At 43.8% G+C, this 22,880-nt stretch overlaps 1 protein-coding gene across 1 annotated transcript in view; it reads left to right on the top strand.

Annotated features, from left to right (window-relative positions):
• The first annotated feature begins 18,528 nt into the window (after nucleotides 1-18,528).
• The window catches only part of LOC139226687 (septin-9-like), a 291,693-nt gene continuing 287,341 nt past the window's right edge, over nucleotides 18,529-22,880 (top strand). The window contains exon 1 of the mRNA XM_070857620.1: nucleotides 18,529-18,687. Within this exon, the coding sequence (XP_070713721.1) occupies nucleotides 18,666-18,687 (22 nt within the window). The 5' untranslated portion in view covers nucleotides 18,529-18,665. The remainder of the gene's footprint in view (nucleotides 18,688-22,880) is intronic.

A 22,880-nucleotide genomic window follows, 5' to 3' on the forward strand; every position in this document is an offset into this window, starting at 1 on the left:
ACCCCCCTCCTTCTCCCCTCCTCCTCCCCCCCCACCCCCCTCCTCCTCGTCCTCCTCCCCCCCCACTTCCCCCTCACCCCCTCACCCCCCCTCCACCTCCCCCCTCACCCCCCCTCCACCTCCCCTACCCCCCTCCACCTCCCCCCTACCCCCCTCCATCTCCTCCCTCCACCTCCCGTCCACCCCTCCACCTCCCCCCCACCTTCCCCACCCCCCCCACCTCCCCCCTCCACCCCACCCCTTCTCCCCCTCCCCCTTCTCCCCCTCCCACTCACCTTCTCCCCCTCCCCTCGCTGTCAGAAACACAGACACTGACAGACAGAGAGTGAGAGACACACATACAGACAGACAAAGAGATAGAGACACTGACAGAGACACACTGGGGGGGCCGTCCCAGCACGGTGTTGGAGGACTCCCGGTGCTGCAGTCGGTAAGTAGAAAATGTTTTATTTATTAATTTTTTTTATTTTTTATTAATTTTTATTGGTTGATTTATTGATGTATTTATCATTTATTATTGATGATGGCTCTTTATTTGTAAAACTGAAGTGTTTAATGTTTGTAAACTTCCCTTTAAACCCTAGTTCCCCCCCCCCCCCCTTTCCCTACGCCTAATTTGTAACCTACGCCTGATTTTCTAAAGTGTAGACAAGGTTTTTTCGAACGTACAAAAATCTTCACTTACTCCATTCTAAGTTAGTTTGGAGTAAGTTTTCACTGCTGAAACTTTGAAAACAGGCGTAAGTGGCCGGACACGCCCCCTTTTGAAAAAAAAATTCTGTTCCAAAGTGAAACTGTTCTAACTGACTAGAACTGGAGCAAACTAAATGCCGAGAATGCAAATTTCTAAGATACTCCATTATAAACCAGTTGCTCCAAAAAATCAGGAGCAACTCAGGCCGAAACTTGGCCCCATTATGTCTGTAATGTACTTATGAATGACTCCATGAGGCAATGTGTTGTACTCAATCTGTAGTGACCTTGGTCCTTTATTCCAAACTCCAGAGTGAGGCACAAGCATGGTGGGCAGCCTTTTATACAGGGCCCTGCCACCAGGGCAGGAAACCCCCAATCTCCACCAGTCGAACCCTCTAGTGGTGCCAGCATGTATGTACACAGTGTGAACCTTATTGATAGTACATCAGGTAAACAAGTCTCCATCTTATGCAACCACACAGTTGCTACACAGAGAGTACATCCATAGTCTGCATATACAACATCACTCTACCCCAAGTCCTTTGTGCCAATTATCTTTGCACTATGTGTTCTGGCTTAGCTCTGCCCAGACTTATGTGCCAATAGCCCTTGCACCTTGGCTGTACATTGGCTTGGCTCTCTCCCTGTTAACCCCCAAGTCCTTTTGCCACAATGTTGGGTAGTGGTTACCAGATTGGATGGTTCAATGATGCGATGGAGGCTCCAGTGGGTTCTGGGTGTGACACGTGTGTGTCCATTTTCCCCCCCTACAGCTCGATCATGCAGCTGGCCCATTACATTGACATACAGGATCAGACACAGTGCAAGTTATACAGAAAGGAAGAAAAAAAATGTTTTTTAAAGTTTGTATCCTGACACCTACATTCACGGACTTACATTTGTTACGTTTTACGGTCATGCGCCAGGATTGGGTAGATTGCATTCATGGTTTAGTCATGGTCAGTACTGAGGTAGCAGTACAGATATGCAAGGACGCTAGTTCCAGAGCAATCGGACGGGGTCCTAGTCGTCTGATGGCGGCGCTGCGCCCCCTGCTAGCGGGGTGGGCTTGGCCTTTGCCGTTGCCTAGTGGTGGGAAGAGCCACAGATGTGTGTGGCCTCCTTGTTCTCCTTTGAGGGCTACAGTCTTCTGCCTGCTCTCTAACCGTGTTGGGAACCTGGCTGTTCCAGGTCCCGTTTGGGGAACTCGTTGGTTCTGACCTTTCGCTCCCAGACATGGCCGAGGTAGTGACTGGGTCTGGGGGCTGCACCGTCTCCACCCGGGTGGTGGGCAACGGCGGCCGACTGCGCTTATTGACTGCGCGTTTTTGTTTCCAGGTCCATGGCGAATAGTGCCATCGGGTGCCTGCAGCATGGGACAGGGTATCAGGATCAGTGCCTTCACCCTCCTGAGGTCGCTCGCTACTTTAGAGGACACTCTATTCCTGACATTTCGCAACAACATTTTGTTCTTTACATTCTTAATTGGTTTGTTACATTGATTGCCATGCATACAATGTCTCTTTAAGTTCAGTTGGTTGCTTTCAGAGAACCCTGCTGGCTTTACTCCAGTCAAATCCTTTGTTAGACACCACGTGTTGGTCCCTCAGCATTGCACCTCGTGATATTGCCGTGGCCATCTTTTTTTTCAGCCATGTCGCCACTCGCTGCAGCAGGAATGCCGCCTTGCCTCTGTCCTCAAGGTCAACTGCCTTGATCCTTTTCTCCCGCGAATCTGCCACATAAGCTGGAAGGGTACCTGTGAATTCGATCTTCCTTATCAGGAGTCCTGCCACTGGAGCCGGGAAGGTTCTTTTAGGTCGTTCCGGTCAGATCATTGCCACGCAGTCGTGATGGACGGTCTGTGCCTCAGGCACTGCGCTGGTCTGTTCTCTGGTGCCTGGCGAAGCGAAGGTGAGGCTTAACTCTGCCTCTGAGCATGGAGGACATCGATTGCTGGAGTGAAGATGTCTTCCCATTTCCACTGGATCTTCCCCATCCACCTTCTTCCGAGTAGCGTTGGACTGTCACCTGCAACAATCCACAGAGGTCATTTGTGCACCACGCCATTATGGATTACACTTACATCCGCACTACCAAGGACTGGGATCAACTCCTTGGTGTAGGTGCACAACTTTTCCTGTACTGGAACCAGCTCGGGTCATTTTTCGTTCCATATCCTCTCAAAGGGATCCTGGTTCATCACTGACTGGCTCGCTCCCGTGTCCACTTCCATGAAGACTGGAAAGCTGTTTATCTCGACTTCCATCTTCACTGGAGGACAATCGGTGGTGCAGGTATACACTCCATACACTTCTTCTTGGGGCTGAGCTGCCTCTCTGGCCAAATCATCATCCTCCCCACTGGATTCAAAGTCATCTACCAACTCCTCTGCGAGACAGTGAGTCGTATTTCTTTTACACATACGCTGGAGGTGGCCCTTCGTGTTACAGGCTTTGTATACGTACTCAGCAAACCGACACTGGTGAGCCCTATGGTTTCCGCCACAATGCCAGCATGGTGCTACTAGATTAGCACCCATCGATGGACTCTGAGTTCTGGAATCCTGAGGTCTGTGCTCTCTGCCCTGGGCAGAGCCACGTTCTACAGTCTTGCCTGTGAAAGGCACCATTCTGTGTACATTACTTGCTGGGTTTGAGTCCACAGAATGAATGATTTGTTTGATGCTGCAGGTCGAGGTCATGAACGCCTGACTGATGATGATGGCTTTCTGCAAGTTGACTGTGGTGTCGGCAGATAATAGCTTGTGAAGGAGGCCCTCCTGGCCAATTCCTATAACGAAGATGTATCGCAATGCTTCGTTGAGGTGCGTGCCAAAATCACACGGTGCCGCAAGTCTCCTGAGGTCGGCAGCATATTTTGCAATCTCCTGGCCCTCAGGTCTGCGGTGAGTGTAGGATCTGTGCCTGGCCATGAGGATGCTCTCTTATGGTTTAAGTTGGTCGCGAATTAGTTCAGTCAGCTCATCGTATGTCTTATCCTTGGCCTTTGTGGGTGCCAGCAAATCTCTGACTAGGCTGGAGACCTTGGGCCCACAACTGGTCAGCAGTATAGCCTTGCGCTTCTTCGCCAATGTGTCCATCTCCCCTGCCAGGTCATTTGCCACGAAATATTGCTTGAGCCTTTCTGTTAAGGCATCCCAATCATCACCCTCTGCCAAGTCTTTTAGTGTTGCAAAGGTAGCCATGATCATGTGAAAGTCCTTATTCTCATCGCCAGTTATTATGTCTGTAATGTACTTGTGAATGACTCCACGAGGCAATGTGTTGTACTCAAACTGTAGTGAACTTGGTCCTTTATTCCAAACTCCAGACTGAGGCACAAGCATGAGTGCAGCCTTTTATACTGGGCCGTGCCACCAGGGCAAGAAATCCCTGGTCTCCACCAGTTGTACCCTCTAGTGGTGCCAGCATGTATGTACACAGTGTGAACCTTATTGATAGTACATCAGGTAAACATGTCTCCATCTTACGCAACCACACCGTGACTACACAGCGAGTACATATATAGTCTGCATATCCAACATGTATCATCAAAAATAAATGTTCATATCTGCGAGTTCCCTTCATCATTTTTATCAATATGTCAGTTTTATTCATTGGTAGGAGAATTTTAACACAAAAAACAGATGTTTCCAATACAAAATCTGCTTCCATCTATTAGGCTACAGGGAAAGAGAGGAAGACTCGCAAACTACATAATTTAAATAGAAATGTTGATCAATTATTATAAATAACTAATTGAAACATTGTAACCTAATATCAGGATTCAGATGGTATCCATCAAGTGGTTTATATTTACACCTAAATGCTTTGTTTAGATCATAGTCTTATCATCACCCATCGATAATTCTATGGCCTAAAAACCCCAGTAGGCTGCTTCCCGCGGGCAAGTGACTGAAAAAGTTAAAAAAGATTCACACCTGCCTGTCTCTGCTGCGCCCACTTGGAAATCCCGGTCCTGAGGCCTTCACTCATTGCGCATCGGAGCGCATGCACATTGGGACGTCCGTAAGCTGGAGTCACGTGGCTCTGGGCAGCCAATCCAGGTACAGTATTTTCGCATTCATAATAATAGGAACTCTGAAAGTAGGAGTTCCCATTATTATGATTGAGAAACACGCCCCCAAACAGCAAAACACAAATAAAACATTGAAAAAATACACCACATATTTAAGATTAATTTAAATTAAAGTTATTTATGTCTTATAAAAATATATATTTTTCTGACTTTTTTTAAAAGTTTTTTTAATTATGGTTTAAAATAACCTTACCTTAGTGGGCAGGGTTTTTAACAATAAAATGTGTTTTTTAAATTTTATTTTACAATGTTTTTGTATGTTTTATAACTCTTACACTTATAAAAGTAGGCTATGCGCCTGCTTTTAACAGGCGCAAGAATTTTCAGGACATCCGCTGGGCAAGATATGGGTAGAACATAAGAACATAAGAGCATAAGAAATAGGAACAGGAGTAGGCCATACGGTCCCTCGAGCCTGCTCCACCATTCAATAAGATCATGGCTGATCTGATCATGGGCTCAGCTCCACTTCCCTGCCCGCTCCCCATAACCCTTTATCTCTTTATCGTTTAAGAAACTGTCTATTTCTGTCTTAAATTTATTCAATGTCCCAGCTTCCACAGTTCTCTGAGGCAGCAAATTCCATAGATTTACAACCCTCTGAGAGAAAAAATTTCACCTCATCTCTGTTTTAAATGGGCGGCCCCTTATTCTAAGATCATGCCCTCCAGTTCTAGTCTCCCCTATCAGTGGAAACATCCTCGCTGCATCCACCTCGTCAAGACCCCTCATAATCTTATATGTTTCGATAAGATCACCTCTCATTCTTCTGAATTCCAATGAGTAGAGGCACAATCTACTCAACCTATCCCCATAAGTCAACCCCCTCATCCCCAGAATCCACCTAGTGAACCTTCTCTGAACTGCCTCCAAAGCAAGTATATCCTTTCATCAATATGGAAACCAAAACTGCACGCAGTATTACAGGTGTGGCCTCACCAATACCTTATATAGCTGGAGTAAGACTTCCCTGCTTTTATACTCCATCCCCTTTGCAATAAAGGCCAAGATAAATGTGAGGTTATCCACTTTGGTGGTAAAAACAGAGAGACAGACTATTATCTGAATGGTGACAGATTAGGAAAAGGGGAGGTGCAAAGAGACCTGGGTGTCATGGTACATCAGTCACTGAAGGTTGGCATGCAGGTACAGCAGGCGGTTAAGAAAGCAAATGGCACGTTGGCCTTCATAGCGAGGGGATTTGAGTACAGGGGCAGGGAGGTGTTGCTACAGTTGTACAGGGCCTTGGTGAGGCCACACCTGGAGTATTGTGTACAGTTTTGGTCTCCTAACCTGAGGAAGGACATTCTTGCTATTGAGGGAGTGCAGCGAAGGTTCACCAGACTGATTCCCGGGATGGCGGGACTGACCTATCAAGAAAGACTGGATCAACTGGGCTTGTATTCACTGGAGTTCAGAAGAATGAGAGGGGACCTCATAGAAACATTTAAAATTCTGACGGGGTTAGACAGGTTAGATGCAGGAAGAATGTTCCAAATGTTGGGGAAGTCCAGAACCAGGGGTCACAGTCTAAGGATAAGGGGTAAGCCATTTAGGACCGAGATGCGGAGGAACTTCTTCACCCAGAGAGTGGTGAACCTGTGGAATTCTCTACCACAGAAAGCTGTTGAGGCCAATTCACTAAATATATTCAAAAAGGAGTTAGATGAGGTCCTTACTACTAGGGGGATCAAGGGGTATGGCGAGAAAGCAGGAATGGGGTACTGAAGTTGAATGTTCAGCCATGAACTCATTGAATGGCGGTGCAGGCTAGAAGGGCCGAATGGCCTACTCCTGCACCTATTTTCTATGTTTCTATGTTTCTATACCATTGGCCTTCCTGATCACTTGCTGTACCTGCATACTATCCTTTTGTGTTTCATGCACAAGTACCCCCAGGCCCCGCTGTACTGTGGCACTTTGCAATCTTTCTCCATTTAAATAATAACTTGCTCTTTGATTTTTTTTCTGCCAAATTGCATGACCTCACACTTTCCAACATTATACTCCATCTGCCAAATTTTTGCCCACTCATCATCATCATCATCATCATCATCATAGGCAGTCCCTCGGAATTGAGGAAGACTTGCTTCCACTCTTAGCATGAGTTCTTAAGTGGCTGTACAGTCCAATACGAGAACCACAGTCTCTGTCACAGGTGGGACAGATAATCATTGAGGGAAAGGGTGGGCAGGCAGCCTGGTTTGCTGCACGCTCCTTCCGCTGCCTGCGCTTGATTTCTGCATGCTCTCAGCGACGATACTCGAGGAGTTCAGCGCCCTCCCGAATGCACTTCCTCCACTTAGGGCGGTCTATGGCCAAGGACTCCCAGGTGTCAGTGGGGATGTCGCACTTTATCAGGGAGGCTTTAAGGGTAGCCTGTCTATGTCCTTTTGCAGATTTTTTGTGTCCTCCTCACACATTGCTTTTCCTCCCATCTTTGTATCATCAGCAAACTTGGTTATGTTACACTCAGTCCCTTCTTCCAAGTCGTTAATATAGATTGTAAATAGTTGGGGTCCCAGCACAGATCCCTGCAGCACCCCACTAGTTACTGGTTGCCAACCAGAGAATGAACCATTTATCCCAACTCTCTGTTCTCTGTTAGTTAGCCAATCCTCTATCTATGCTAATATATTACCCCCAACCCCGTGAACTTTTATCTTGTGCAGTAACCTTTTATGTGGCAAATGCCTTGTCAATGCACCTTGTCAAATACCGCAATCTTGCCCATGCGAATGTCCTGGCTGTGGGGATACAGACGATCTGTCAAGCCAGAGCTTGACAGATCTGAAGAGCTGGTTTTCAGCGCATGCACATTGTGCGCTGTAACCAGCTTTTGCGATGCCTTCCCAGGTCCGTACACACTCAGTACAGACCCGGGCAGGCCGGGATTTCTAGGCCATTATCTATATAAATGAGTTTATCTGGCTTCAAGTGTAACATTTTCATAAATCTAGTTTTAAAATAAATAACAAAAGCTTAATTAGAAATAAGTAAATATGACTTATTTGGGTTTTGGTGCATGACCTTATGATTCTAGTCTCATCTGAATTGAAAATAATCCACAAGAGGGCACCATATAAATGCTAAGGGAGAAAGCAATGGAGTCTGTAGATTGGTAAATCTCATATTTGATGTAAAAAAACACATTTCTGAATAACAATGTGATGATTTCAGATAATGATTTTAGTTATCCTGTGCACACAATTTGGAAGAAACATAATTTTCTGCAAAGTTTCAATCTTGGAACCCACATTATTGTGAACTAGATTTTCGTTGTTTGTACATTTACTGCCGGCACTGCATTTTTGTGCTCAGGACTTCAGCAACCTTGTTCATCTCTAGTCACCCTGAGAAATTGGGCTTTCTCCTTCAATTGCTGCTGCCCTGAGGGTGCTCCCACAATAGTGTTAGGTCGGGAATTCTAGGATGGTGACCCAACAACAATGAAGGAATGGCACTATACTTCAAAGGATAGCGTGTAGCTTGGATGATGTTCCCATGATCCTGCTGTTCTTGTTCTTGGTGTTAGAGAATGTGAAGCTGGGAGGAGCTATACAATTAAATGTTTCACCACCAAGTATCAGTCCAATTTTCCTCAATACATCTTCATTACCTATTTATGTTGGGTTCTTGGGGCTATTATTCTCCTCTACAGGATGTCCATCTCTGGGAGAGGGGCGGGAGGGAGAAATCCAGTGCTGCTGCAGCAGCTGAAAGGGGCAAGGCAGCCATTTTGCATGTTGAACGATGTAGCTTAGTACAATGTCTGAGGCGGATGCTTCCTCAGGGCACTGAGCCCACACATTTAAAGACTCTTCAGTTGAGGCATTACTGTCGGTATTCCGGCAAATGAGAACCTAGTTTTTTTGGCCCGAATGAAAAGTATCTCCAGTAACATCACAATGCTGAAATAGGTTGACTGATCTCACCAAAAAGAACTCATAACTTGTAACAAAGTAACTGCAATAATCACCTTCCTCAAGTGCAGCCATCTTGTCCTCAAGGCATCAAACACCATTTGCAATTTGTATGAAATACTGCAATATTATTATTCACTCCCCCTTTCTTCTCTTGCAAGTCTTTCTTTTCTCACAGTTGAACGTATAGGGAAGTAGTGGAAGATACAAATGTTAGGTTTTTCATTGCCAGCACTTTTTCCTGCCCATAATTATGGAATGCCATCTGAAACCTGGTTTGCATTCCATATAATGCTGCACCGAGTACCTTCACTCACTCTACTTCCTTTTTAAAAGGACATGGCCCACAACTAAAGAAAAGGAAATACCACCTTAATCCTCCAAGGCTCCTGCTGGAACTCATCAGCGAGCGAGCTTAAAACCTCCTGCCACGTTAGGAGACGCAGGACGTTAGGAATGAAAGGGCAACAAAGATAGGCACTAAGGGGAGACATGTGGTCTGAAGCAGGAGGAATGTGTCAGATTTGTTTTCAATTAGATATTTTTGTCACTAACAGGATATGTACAGAATTATGTGAGCCAAAGGTGGGGAATTCCTGCATGAAGGAGCAGCAAAATGTGAGCCATGGCAGTGCTGTCAGAGAGCTACATGTCAGCAAACAATTGAATTAAGTTTATTGCCAAAAGGGGACCACAATGGCTGGATTCATTTGGCAGTGAGCTCAGATCTTAGGCAGCTGAAGGCCTCTTTTATGAGCTGTGCATGCAGCTGTCTGGCACATGGTACAATTCAGTTACTGCTTCATTAGAGAGGCACAGCCTTCTGAATCATTGCTGTGATCATAAGTGGATCTGTAGACAGGGAAGTGTGGGTACCAGTGGGCAGAGGCCAAAGGCAGCCTACAGGGCTTGTTCAGCCTGGCAGTTGTCCACCTGATCCTCATTTTCTTCCTCCGTAAAGCAGAGGAAGAAGGGAAGGCTCGTTTGCCATCAAAGGTCCAGCCTGCAAGATTTAACTTTAAAAATCCGTGAAAAAAAATGGGCCTTCCGGTTGCTCTGTGTCTTCGGGGCTTTTGTGTATGGAGTAGCTTTGGTATGCTATAACCAGGATTTTTTTTCTCTGAGGTTTTGGCTGCTGGTTGCAGCCAATGAGTGGTAGGGGAGGGAAATTTTGGCTCTGCAGCAAACTTCACCAATCTACCATCATTTGCACGTGAAAAGCTGAGAAGGCAGCAGTAGGGGCGGATAGGTGGCACATTTTGGAGACAGAGACAGTCTCCACATTGTATTTTCTTTCATTATCGCCCATGTCATCACCCATTTTTGCATGTGGTCAAACTGACGACAATCCGTGAGCCCCCCGCCATCCATCCATCATACATCACATGATTTCAGCCCATTTTATTTAGTTGGTCCACCATTTCTTTATTTTCTTTGTGAGAATAATGTTCTCCTTTTCTCACTGCCCTGCTCTTTCACACTATGCAACATCAGGGTGGTTGGCTGCTGAAAGGGGCAAGGACTTTTTCTGGCTAATTTGTATGCCTCTTCCTTGGATTTAACACTATCCTTAATTTCCCTTGTTAGCCACGGTTGAGCCACCTTCCCCATTTTATTTTTACTCCAGACAGGGATGTACAATTGTTGAAGTTCTTCCATATGATCTTTAAATGTTTGCCATTGCTTATCCACCATCAACCCTTTAAGTATCCTTTGCCAGTCTAATCTAGCCAATTCGCACCTCATACCATCAAAGTTACCTTTCCTTAAGTTCAGGACCCTAGTTTCTGAATTAACTTTGTCACTCTCCATCTTAATAAAGAATTCTACCATATTATGGTCACTCTTCCCCAAGGGGCCTTGCACAACAAGATTGCTAATTAATCCCTTCTCATTACACATCACCCAGTCTAGGATGGCCAGCTCTCTGGTTGGTTCCTCGACATATTGGTCTCGAAAACCCATCCACAATACACTCCAGGAAATCTTCCCCCACCGCATTGCTACCAGTTAGGTTAGCCCAATCAATATGTAGCTTAAAGTCACCCATGATTACTGCTGTACCTTTATTGCACACATGCCTTTTTTCTTGTTTGATGCTGTCCCCAACCTCACTACTACTATTTCGTGGCCTGTACACAACTCCTACTAGCGTTTTCTGCCCTTTGGTATTCCGAGGCTCCACCCATACCGATTCCACATCATCCAAGCTAATGTCTTTCCTTACAATTGCATTAATTTCCTCTTTAACCAGCAACGCCATCCCGCCTCCTTTTCCTTTCTGTCTATCCTTCCTAAATGCTGAATACCCCTGGATGTTGAGTTCCCAGCCTTGGTCACCCTGGACCATTATCTGCGAGTTAATTCGTCCACCTTATTCCGAATACTCCTAGCATTGAGGCACAGAGCCTTCAGGTTTGTCTTTTTAGCACACTTTGACCCTTTAGAATTCTGCTGTAAAGTGGCCCTTTTTGTTTTTTGCCTTGGGTTTCTCTGCCCTCCACTTTTATTATTCTCCTTTCTATCTTTTGCTTCTGTCTCCATTTTATTCCCCTCTGTCTCCCTGCATAGGTTCCCATCCCCCTGCCATATTAGTTTAACTCCTCCCAAACAGCAAATACTCCCTCTAGGACATTGGTTCCGGTCCTGCCCAGGTGCAGACCATCTGGTTTGTACTGATCCCACCTCCCCCAGAACCGTTTCCAATGTCCCAGGAATTTGAATCCCTCCCTTCTGCACCACTGTCAAGCCACGTATTCATCTGAGCTATCCTGCGATTCCTACTCTGACTAGCACGTGGCATTGGTAGCAATCCTGAAATTACTACTTTTGAGGTACTATTTTTTAATTTAACTCCTAGCTCCCTAAATTCGTCTCGTAGGACCTCATCCCTTTTTTTACCTATATCGTTGGTACCTATATGCACCACAACAACTCGCTGTTCACCCTCCCTTTTCAGAATGTCCTGCACCCGCTTCAAGACATCCTTGACCCTTGCACCAGGGAGGCAACATACCATCCTGGAGTCTCGGTTGCGGCCGCAGAAACGCCTATCTATTCCCCTTACAATCAAATCCCCTATCACTATTGCTCTCCCACTCTTTTTCCTGCCCTCCTGTGCAGCAGAGCCAGCCACGGTGCCATGAACCTGGCTGCTGCTGCTGCTCTCCCCTGATGAGTCATCCCCTCAACAGTACCCAAAGCGGTGTATCTGTTTTGCAGGGGGATGACCGCAGGGGATCCCTGCACTACCTTCCTCGCACTGCTCTTCCTGTTGGTCTTCCATTCCCTATCTGGCTGTGGACCCTTTACCTGTGGTAAGACCAAATCACTAAATGTGCTATTCACATCATTCTCAGCATCGTGCATGCTCCAGAGTGAATCCGCAGCTCCAGTTCCGCAACGCAGTCCGTCAGGAGCTGGAGGCGGATACACTTCCCGCACACGTAGTCGTCAGGGACACCGGAGGTGTCCCTGATTTCCCATATGGTACAGGAGGAGCATAACACGTTTCCGAGCTGTCCTGCCATGACTTAACCCCTAGATTAACTTTAATTTGGCAACAGCAATGCTAAGGGTTACTTACTGATATAGTAAAGAAAAAGAAAAGCTACTCACCAATCACCAGCCAATCACTTACCTCCTTGGCTGTGACGTCACCTTTCGATTTTTTTCTACTTCTTTTTTGCCTTCTCTCCCCGCTGCAGCTGCACAAGCCATGCCTCTCCAAACGACGTTGGGCCTTTATAGGCCGCTCCGCTGTCCCTAGACTCCTGCTGCTCGCACTCCTGCTTCTCCGAACAATGCTGGGCCTTTATTATTTGAAGGATGAAAATATTCACAGAATGAGGAATAGTGCAGCTCATGATGACGAAGCTTTCTTTTGATTTCTACAAAAGTTTGAACAAAAAAGTGAAGTTTCAAAATTCTAGACAATGTAGATCAAATGTAATCTGACTATTCTAAATGGTTTGGTGTATTTGGAAATACTTTCTAATTAAAGGATACTAGTTTCGATAGTTGCCATTCAAATGTAGCAAAGTTAAACAAAAAATGACAGTGAAACACAAGAATTTTTCAAACAAAACACTATTATAAGTCGCGACAAATCTCACGCAGTAAGGATCTAATCATTTTAATTTACCAGTTTCCAAATTTTGAGGCACCTATGCTTCATAAAAAATACCGAAAGGAATCTTGGATGGTTCCAAAGTGACATTGATGGAAGCATGGAGCAGGTTCCATCCCTGGGATGGTATTTGTCCAAATGATCATTCAAAGAGAGGGAAGAAAATGTCTTCAAATACATTCCCATTCTAATGAAATAAACATGAGTTTAAATATAAACGCGTTCAGGCCTATGGTACTAACCGGCTTTGTGAGTTTCATTCAATCTGGATTATGGGAAAGGCTCCTTTTGATAAATGAGTAGTAATTAAAGTGAATGTTCTTTGCCACCTCCACTTTCATCTGCTGTTGATTACAGTGCCATACAGGTCGTTTCCAGAACCTCCAATAAAAAAAGTAGTAAAATCTTAATGGAAGGGAAGTTGGCTCTTTATTAAGCTCCGTAAATATTAGTCAAAGTAAGACTGGAGAGTGGGTCTGCGCAGATTTATGATTTTACTGGGATTGGAGCTGTTAGCAGAAGCCTTCGACACCTGGAAAGATTCCTGGCTGAGTTTCCAGACATGGCTGCAATACAAGAGAGTATAGAAGTTTTGCACTAAAAGTGGTTTCAATGGCCCGGATTTTGCGGTAGAAATAAAGGTGAGGCTATCAGCACTCACTGTTATTATGGAGTAAATCAGACAGCAACTTCTAGCGTCTGCAGGTGCGCAGTTAAACATGGAAATCAGGAAGTAGCTGTCCTAGTTGCACTACTCCTCCAGAATCTGGGCTACACCGGTACCTCGCTGAGAGACTCAGCATTGAAACACATGGAAGGCCGTAAATTTGCTGTACTTACCCACTAAACACACCAGAAAAAGTTCTGACGAAGGGACATTGACCCAAAACGTTAACTCCACTTTCTCTCCACAGATGCTGCCTGACCCGCTGAGATTTCCAGCATTTTCTGTTTTTATTCCAGAATCCAGCATCCGCAGTATTTTGCTTTTGTTTTTAGAAAATGTTAGGGCTTGTCTATTCAAGTGTAAGTACATTTTTAGCAGTGTGGTAAGTCTTGATTAATACCAAACAACTTCCCTGGCACTGAAAAGTTACTTTTAGAAGTGTGGTGTCTCATTCAGTCAGATTTTAATGAATGTTGGAGATTTTAAAAAGTAAAAGAATTCAAATAAAAAATGTTTTTTTAACTTTTTCTTTCTGTCTCTTTTATCTCTCTCTTTTAATCCCATCTTTCCTTCCCTCTCTTTATTTTGCTTTCTGTGCATAATTTAGCATTGACTTAAATATTCTAACTTACACTTCATGTCTCAGTAAGGATTCGTCAATCTGTTTGGTTTAGGAGGCACACCATTGCTTGCCCTGTTCACGCAGATCCCAGATCCCCTGTAGAGGGCGCTGCGTTATTTTGGCTCTCTGGTAACCACATGCTCCAGCGCAAAAGCCAACAGAAAGTCTGTGGGCAAGTGTGAGTGTAATGAAAGGTTAGCACCTTCGTTCACCGCTGACCGCAAAATCCCGGCCAATGGTCTGGAATTTGTGGTTGTCATGACAGCAAAACTGTCAGCACTCGCTGTCATTACTGTGTAAAACTGACAGTAAATTCTGGCTTCCGCACATGCACAGTTAAACGTGGAAATTGGGAAGTTGCTGTGAGCGATGCAGTGCTCCGCCACAGGGTGCACTATTGCAGTCTTTGCTGATCCAATCAACACAGAGTTACTGAATTGATGGGAACTTCAACTTTTTACACACTATTCTTGCTGTAAAAACTATTGCAAAAGTTAAGCATTGTTGAATGAAGTGTAACTGAGTATTTAACGCTGTACTATGGCATAATTGCTGCTGAACATCATCTCTGGCCCTGAAAAACTATTATAAGAGTGGAGTGTCATTCCTTCCAATCCATGATAAAAATTCCATAGATCTTTAAAATATTTCTTTTTAATTTTAAGCTTATTAATGATATTTCATCTTCTACTTTATCCCATGTGTATATCCCAATCTTTATTTTGTTTTCTGTAAACTGAATAAAAAGTGAATGATAACCAGTGCTTTTTACTTTCTGGAATGTCGGCTCTAAGAATTCTTCAATCTGATTGGCTGTTCAGCCTGCTTGATGACATCATTGTTCCTGGACGCCACAGATCCCCTATCGATGGCGCCAGGTTGAAACTGACATCGGAATAGGGAAAATTGACACCACAGAGCCCACTAAGTCTTTGTAGGAGCTTTCTTTGAGGTCAGCTGCGAGCCATTGACCACAACATCCAGGACAATATCTTTATTCAACAGAGCTGCTGGTTGATGAAATGTTGTGCAGGGTATCCCTTTGTGATGAGGGGAGTTGAGCAGATTTGTTTCATCAGATGGAGCTCTACTCATTTGAATAATTATGACAAGTGCAACTCTTGGCCAGAGCAGACCTCTTTAAATAATTGCAAATTCTTTTCAAAAGCTCATGGATGCCGAGCCCATCATGGATTAGCAACTGCACCTGGAGGAGAGGGTTGCAAATTCCACCCTTACAGAGTTGATTTAGAGTTTAGGGGAGGGGGAATTCTGAGGAAGGCACATATGGGATGAGAAAAGATCCTTCTGACTGAGACTGAGACCGAGCAATGGAATATCTTGTAATATTTAACACATACATATACACGAGAACTGGACACAGAGAGGTATGGTTCAAGACTCTATTCATTCATAGGCGGTCCCTCGAACGAGGATGACTTGCTTCCACAAGAGTTCACAGATGTTTCAATGAAGGACGCGATGTTTCAGTCCTGAACTCCAGTTGAGGGGGTGGAAGATGCCTCTGCGTGGATTTTTTATTAACGTGTGGTGACCGTTGTACATCAGCCACCACACAGGCTCGACAGAGCTAGGCCTTTATCCAGTGGCAAGGATTAACCAGGACCACTGGAGATCTGGTCTGCTGCACGGACCTAGTGCGCACACATATCGCAGTGCGGGCAGGTCCGGGCTACACCAGTTATGTAACCATCATCATCAGAGGCAGTCCCTCGGAATCGAGGAAGACTTGCTTCCACTCTTAAAATGAGTTCTTAGGTGGCTGAACAGTCCAATACGAGAACCACAGTCTCTGACACAGGTGGGACAGATAGTCGTGAGGGTAAGAGTGGGTGGAATAAGTTTGCCGCACGCTCTTTCCGCTGCCTGCGCTTGGTTTCTGCATGCTCTCGGCGATGAGACTCGTGGTGCTCAGCACCCTTCCGGATGCATTTCCTCCACTTAGGGCGGTCTTTGGCCAGGGACTCCCAGATGTCAGTAGGGATGTTACACTTTATCAGTGAGGCTTTGAGGGTGTCCTTGTAGCATTTCCTCTGCCCACCTTTGGCTCGTCTGCCGTGAAGGAGTTCCGAGTAGAGTGCTTGCTTTGGGAGTCTTGTGTCATGCACGCAAACAATGTGGCCTGCCCAGCGGAGCTGATCGAGTGTGGTCAGTGCTTCAATGCTGGGGATGTTGGCCAGGTTGAGGACGCTAATGTTGGTGCGTCTGTCCTCCCAGGGGATTTGTAGGATCTTGCGGAGACATCGTTGTATGTAACATCTTGTTGAGACTCACCACCCTTCACGCACTCATCCCCTTGTGTAGCCAAACGTGTAGTCTGATTGAAACTTCACTCAAGTACTGAAACGAGAGGCCAATGCCACATTGGGAATGGAGATTCATGCAATGACAGTCAGTACTGGTTGAGCTTTCTCATTCTCCAGAAGTTACTGTCACCTTGCAGGACATCTGTTTGCTGCATCCATGCCATATATATGAATAAAGTGGAAGAAAGTAAACATTCCAATCCAGATACAAGACATAAGAAATCTCTAGAAAGTAACTACAACTGAAAATGCAATCTACATTTGACAAAAAAGCTTGACTAAGTATTATGTAAAGTTTAGGCCCCCTTTGGAGCCCATTGTGAGCAATGGAAGCAAGAGGTCCTAAATTAGCAATATTGAAAGAGCGATTGGAAGTTTGTTCTTGTTGGGGTCTGATAAGCTCCGTGGCTTAGTTCACTTCATCTCTCCTATCAATTCCTGAGTTCAATCTGAGGACAGCCATCCTCTTACTGCTATTAGAGGCCAACAACCATTGAAAAATCAGTCTTTATTCCAAAAGAAACTCACATAACATAATCTTTAGACTAACTTAAAAGGCAGTGTTTGGGAGCAGACCTTGGGAGGGGTAAAAAAAAAATCTTTAAAGCAATTCAGTTCAGCATTTAAGATATTATTTTTTGATGATTACCTAAAAAGTAGGAGCAGGAGTAGGCCACAGGGCCCATCGAGCCTGAGTTATGTGAGGTACATTAGAAGGACAACCAAAATAAGAGTGGTGGGTATAGTTGCAGAAATTGTATTCTCAAAGATACTTTAAATGGACCAATGCTCAGAAAACATTTAAAAGTCATTGGGCTGATTCCCTCTAAAACTGTGAAATTTGTAAACAGCCTTTATTTTAAAGCTTTTTCCTCAGATGAGTGAGCCACTTAAATATTCCTGAGTCCACATCATTTATCTTCGGAAATTTAACTAAACAAAGAAAAAGAAAAAATAGAAAGACTTGGATTTATATAGGACCTTTCACGACTACTGGGCATCTCATAGTGCCTTTCATAACCACCGGACGTCTCAAAGCGCTTGGAGCCAATGAAATACTTTTTGAAGTGTAGTCACTGTTGTAATGTTGGAAACAAAGAACATAAGAAATAGCAGCTGGAGTAGGCCATTCGGCCCTTCAAGCCTGCTTCACCATCCAATAAGATTATGGCTGATTTTCTACCTCAACTCCACCCTCCACCAAAGAGCAGAATACGCAGGTGAAAAGGCTTTGGTATAATTTGGAGGAAAACCATTTAGTTTTGTTCCTCTAATAGTTCATTGCACAGAAGCACCGAAATCAGATTGGCTTTAGGACCTAGCGGGAAGGGAAAAGTTTACCTTGAGCACCTGCCTCTCATCTGCTGTAATAGGCATGGTCAGAGCACAATTAAATGCAAGTTTGGATGAGCTGGTATCATGTGTAAAGAGTATGAGCTTTATTTTTATTTGTGTAAAACAAATGGGATTCTAGAAATTGAGCTGTTCATAGTGCTAAAGTAAGTGGCATTAAAACTGCCCACAAGAATGATATATGGAATGCAGTAGTTGATGGCTCATTTGTTATGTTATTTACTTTAAATGTGAGGAGTGAAAGTCTTACAATAATGGATGGAATCCCTTTCAGTACCTCTGTTTGATTTAAATGTGAAAAGGTTTGAACTATAATATCTTGCAGTTTCTGATGTGAGCTGCAATGTACTTTGAACAGTGAATTTGTCCCATAGTAACTGTACTACATGAGCTGTACCATGTAGACAGGGGTTGGAGGGTGTGTTTTATCTACACACCCAACAATTGTGTTGATTTTCTTTTTGAACTACATAAAATGATATTAAACTAATATGTAGATCTTCCAACTTGTGTTTTAATAAATCTACAGTTATTACTAAGTTTAAAAGAATCATGCTTGAGAACAAATGAGTTTGTAATTTCCCCGCTGCATTTGTTTAGTTGGACAAGGCCAAAGATGTCTAAGTTCATCTGATTAGGAAAGGTGTGTACTAATTAATGGGAGTGTTTCATGAGCAACAGTTGGACTGTGTGTGTGCAAGGCAGCTCAACTTACTGGTTCTTTGAATGAAAGTCTGTGAAACTAATTCAGCTTTCTGTCAAATTGCCCTTTTTTGATTACTGAACACTGGAAGTAACCTAACCTGATCCTGAAGTGTCTATTTTACATGCAACTTCGCAACCAGTCATGAAGAAAAGTTCTTTTTCAGGTGAGTCTTTCAAGAGATTTTGTTCGTCTTCATGTACTGGATATTTTGGTCAGAGAGTTCCAATTGGAAAAACTACTGAGGTTTTAATCTTTTTCTTGGCAACAAGAATTAATGGTAAGGAAGAAGTTCTTGGCTTTGTATGTTTGAAAATAATTTAAATGTGAAGCAGTTAAATTTTCTTGGGTTCCAGAAACACTGCAGTAGGTTGTACCTCCCATATACAATGAATAGCTGAAAAGCTCTAAAATTTTAACTAAAATAGGGAATGACTAAACATTCATATCAGCTTTCCGTTTGGCCTCTGATGACTAATTGTGAAGTCTGTTAACATTACCATGCCCATCCCAGCTTGTGCGTGGAGCTGCTTTGAACAACTAAGCAGCAGCTGTATTGTAGGACCTTGATCTGAGCCAAAATGTATACTTCCATGGCCGTAAATTTGTTTTGTTAAGTAAATAAAGGAAGCAAGATGTCACTTCAGTACTGTAGTAGCTAATAGTACTCATTGGTGGTAAAGTTGTACAGATTTAGTTGTACTTTGTTTTCTTAAGGCAGTACATTCTCTGCTCTTCTATCCTGTGTGTGTTTTTGTATTTGCCTGGGCAGGACTGGAGCTGCACACTGCTTGTACAGTAACGATCAGTTTTTTTTAATAAACGTTAATACATTCCAGACAGATTTCTGGATATATGTGTGTAACTTGAAACGCATTCCCTGCTTTCTGTTTCTCTTAATTAAATCAGCTCTTTTAGAATAACACTGTCTATATGTTTCTGATCTACATTGTAAAAGCTTATTTATTGTTTTTAAAACCCTTAAAATTGATATTACCTGTATCACTCTGTTGTGTTTTTTATGTTCCATATATGCACAGTATGTTTGCAAAATAAATCTACAAGGTAGCTGGGCTTTTTTGGAGCTGTAACATTGTTTTGAAACTGTCTAAAATGACTACATATTCTACTGCAGCTTTTGGATATTCCAGTATTGACCCACACGCATTTAGGTTCTTAAAATTTGTTCCCAAGAAGTTGTAACCCTTTCAGAAAGTTACATAGGTTTTCATAGTTCCATCATCTTACTATTTTACCTTGTCCCCCCCCACCCACAAATAAATACACCTCTCTGCAGGTATACTCTTTGCTTAAGATCCAAAGTTTTAATAGTCCTCTTTTGTTAAATCATGCATAAAACTTCAAGATCCCAGTTTTTTTAAGATGGCTTTAAAAAAATAATATATACATTTTGTAATCTTGCACGTTTTAGATAAGTGACCAAGGTTTTCACTGCGTGTCACAAGATATGCTGGCCATAATACCACATGTATAAATGTCCTTTTGCCTCATTCTTATCTTGCATATCAAATGGAGAGTCAAGCTGAAATATATGGAGTTTATTTTCCTTGTCTAACTTTTAAAGGTATTCCAAGGAACCCATTGGCTCCTATATCCTGAAGTGTTTATCAGACAAACTTGCTCAATTATGACTTGTTTTACAGTGAAGTACATTTGCAGTCTGGTACTATATCATCATTTTTTTTGAGTTTGAGCTATGCATTCGAGGCAGTTGGCAGCTGACTAAAAATATATGACTTAGAAGGTTTTATACCATGCATCGAAATTCCTCGGCAACCTCTTCATATCTGGTTTCAGTTTGCAATACATGGCATGTGAAAGACAGAATATATAATATATACATTGCCAATACTCAAAAGACTGTTGCGACATTGTTGCCCTTTCTGTGACACAAAGCTCTTAAGTTTTCTTCTGTTTGAAAATCCTGCAATATCTCAAAAATTTGAATTGTACTTCTGGTATAAAGTGTCAAAAGTCTGTGGGGGGTGTTACAAGAGTAAAATGCAGTCTCTTTAGACCAGACTCCATTAATACTCCTAGTTTGATGTTTCCCAAACTCAGTGACTGTGTTACAGACTCCTACTTGAACACTCTCAAATAACTGCTCTCTCTTAACACTGTGATGTTACAGAACTGTTGAGATGAACCTGATCAGACAAGTCCTCTCTTATTCCACAGATAGTCTCCCTGTATAGTTTTATCTTCACGGCAAGTTAGGTTTGGTGCAATATTTATTTATCTTTTAGACTCTCTGCCAGGAATTTGGGATGCAGTTGACAGGGTCTTCCTATTATCCAACATGCACATACAGTATCTGAGAATTTCTGCCTTCTGCGTGAAGACAGCTTTAAAGACACAGTATGTCTTTTGTTTGTATACGTGGCTTGGATTTCAGAGTGTCAAAAGTTCATCTTGAACCCAATTTTTATGTAGTCCAGCTTTTTGTGAACTGAAGATCGTAAAGCTTACAATCGGCATTAGCATTCCTCAGCTAGAAAAATGTGGGGGTGGAACACCACACTTTTTCTATATCTGATTGCTTTCCATCTCTATCTCTTGCTGGAAAGTGAATCTGGTAGGAGAGCTGTGATGCTGTGATGCCATCCATAGTCGAAGAGCTTGACCCCAATTACTGCCTAGGCTCTTTGAGGAAGAATATCCACTTTGGTGAGGTGTTGGAGGGCTTCTGTCGCTCATGGTACTATACCCCAGTGAGAGGAATTGTCTTCAGGAGAGGAGAATGTATAATGGGTGGACCATCCACTAACACTCACTTTCTATTCCTGCCAAAGTTGAATTTTAGTCCCTTTCTTAAACTTCCCTTTCTGTGTCCTTGTTGACTATTTCCCACGACAGGTGCTCCATCACATAAGGCCGGGTTGTCGAAGCTGCAGATATTACATAGACGTGGTGGGTGGGGCTCTTCAAGTATCTCAAATGTTTGTAGATTGTACCACTTTCTTCACTAGGTGCCACACCTGAGGATTAAGACTCCAGTTCAGATTAAAAACTTGCATGTGGCGAATCACAGACATGAACCTACTTCTCTACACTCCATTGAACTGCGAGCTACTGTGCTCGGAAGTAATGGTTGCGGAGGGCATTTAGGAAGGCTAGAAGAGGCCAGAAGTGCCACGCCCATTTGCCTCCCTGGGCAAGCAGGAAGACTCTCTGGGCCCAACTTTGGTGCTTACCGATGGTCTGCCAAGTTCCCGGTGGTATCGCGGCGGTCTGTTGTTTTACACTGGTCGGCAGACCGCCAAGAAATAAGGCCTCAACTTTGGTCGTCATCTTTTCGGCAGTCTGCCAACATTGTGCGAGCGTTGCGCAGCGGGCGGTCTCTCAGAATGGAGTCGAGCCAGAGAGAGACTTTCCTCAATCGACGGTATAGCGGCATGCTGCGCATGCGCAAATTTTTTTTGAGGCCACTTAAATGTGAATCCAATTTTGGTGTTTTCTTGCCAATGGCGCTGCTTCTCTCCAGTGTTCCTCATTTTTCAAACAACTAAATGCACTCCAAAAAGCCGCATTTGTTTTAAACTGACTATTTAAAGCCACTTACTCCAGCTTCAGCGTTCGCCTCCAAATGGTGCTGCTCTCTCTGGTGGTCCCGATTTTCACGATTTCTCCCCATTTTTACAATTTCCACCTCCAAAACGCTTTGCTTCCTTCCTTCCTTTCCTTCCTCCCGGCTCTTCCTTCCTTCTCCTTCCTTCCTTCCTTCCTTCCTCTTCCTTCTTTCCTCTCTCTCTCTCTCTCTCTCTCTCTCTTCCTCTCTCTCTCTCTCTCTCTCTCTCTCTCTCTCTCTCTCTCTCTCTCTCTCCCTTTCTCTCTCCCTTCTCTCTCTCCTTCTCTCTCCCTTTCTCTCTCCCTTCTCTCTCCCTTTCTCTCTCCCTTTCTCTCTCCCTTTCTCTCTTCTCTCTCTCTCTCTCTCTCTCTCTCTCTCTCTCTCTCTTTTTTCTTCTCTCTCATTTTCTTCTCTCCTTTTTCTTCTCTCTCTCTCTCTCTCCCTCTCCTTTTCTCTCCTTTTCTCTCCTTTTCTCTCCTTTTCTCTCCTTTTCTCTCCTTTCTCTCCTTTTCTCTCCTTTTCTCTCCTTTTCTCTCCTTTTCTCTCCTTTTCTCTCCTTTTCTCTCCTTTTCTCTCCTTTCTCCCTCTCTCTCTCTCTCTCTCTCTCCTTTCTCTCTCTCTCTCTCTCTCTCTCCTTTCTCTCTCTCTCTCTCTCTCCTTCTCTCTCTCTCTCTCTCTCTCTCTTTCTCTCTCTCTCTCTCTCTTTCTCTCTCTCTCTCTCTCCTTTTTTCTCTCTCTCTCTCTCTCTCCTTTTTTCTCTCTCTCTCTCT

The sequence above is a fragment of the Pristiophorus japonicus genome, chromosome 16 (assembly GCF_044704955.1).
Source record: "Pristiophorus japonicus isolate sPriJap1 chromosome 16, sPriJap1.hap1, whole genome shotgun sequence".
Classification (NCBI taxonomy): domain Eukaryota; kingdom Metazoa; phylum Chordata; class Chondrichthyes; family Pristiophoridae; genus Pristiophorus; species Pristiophorus japonicus.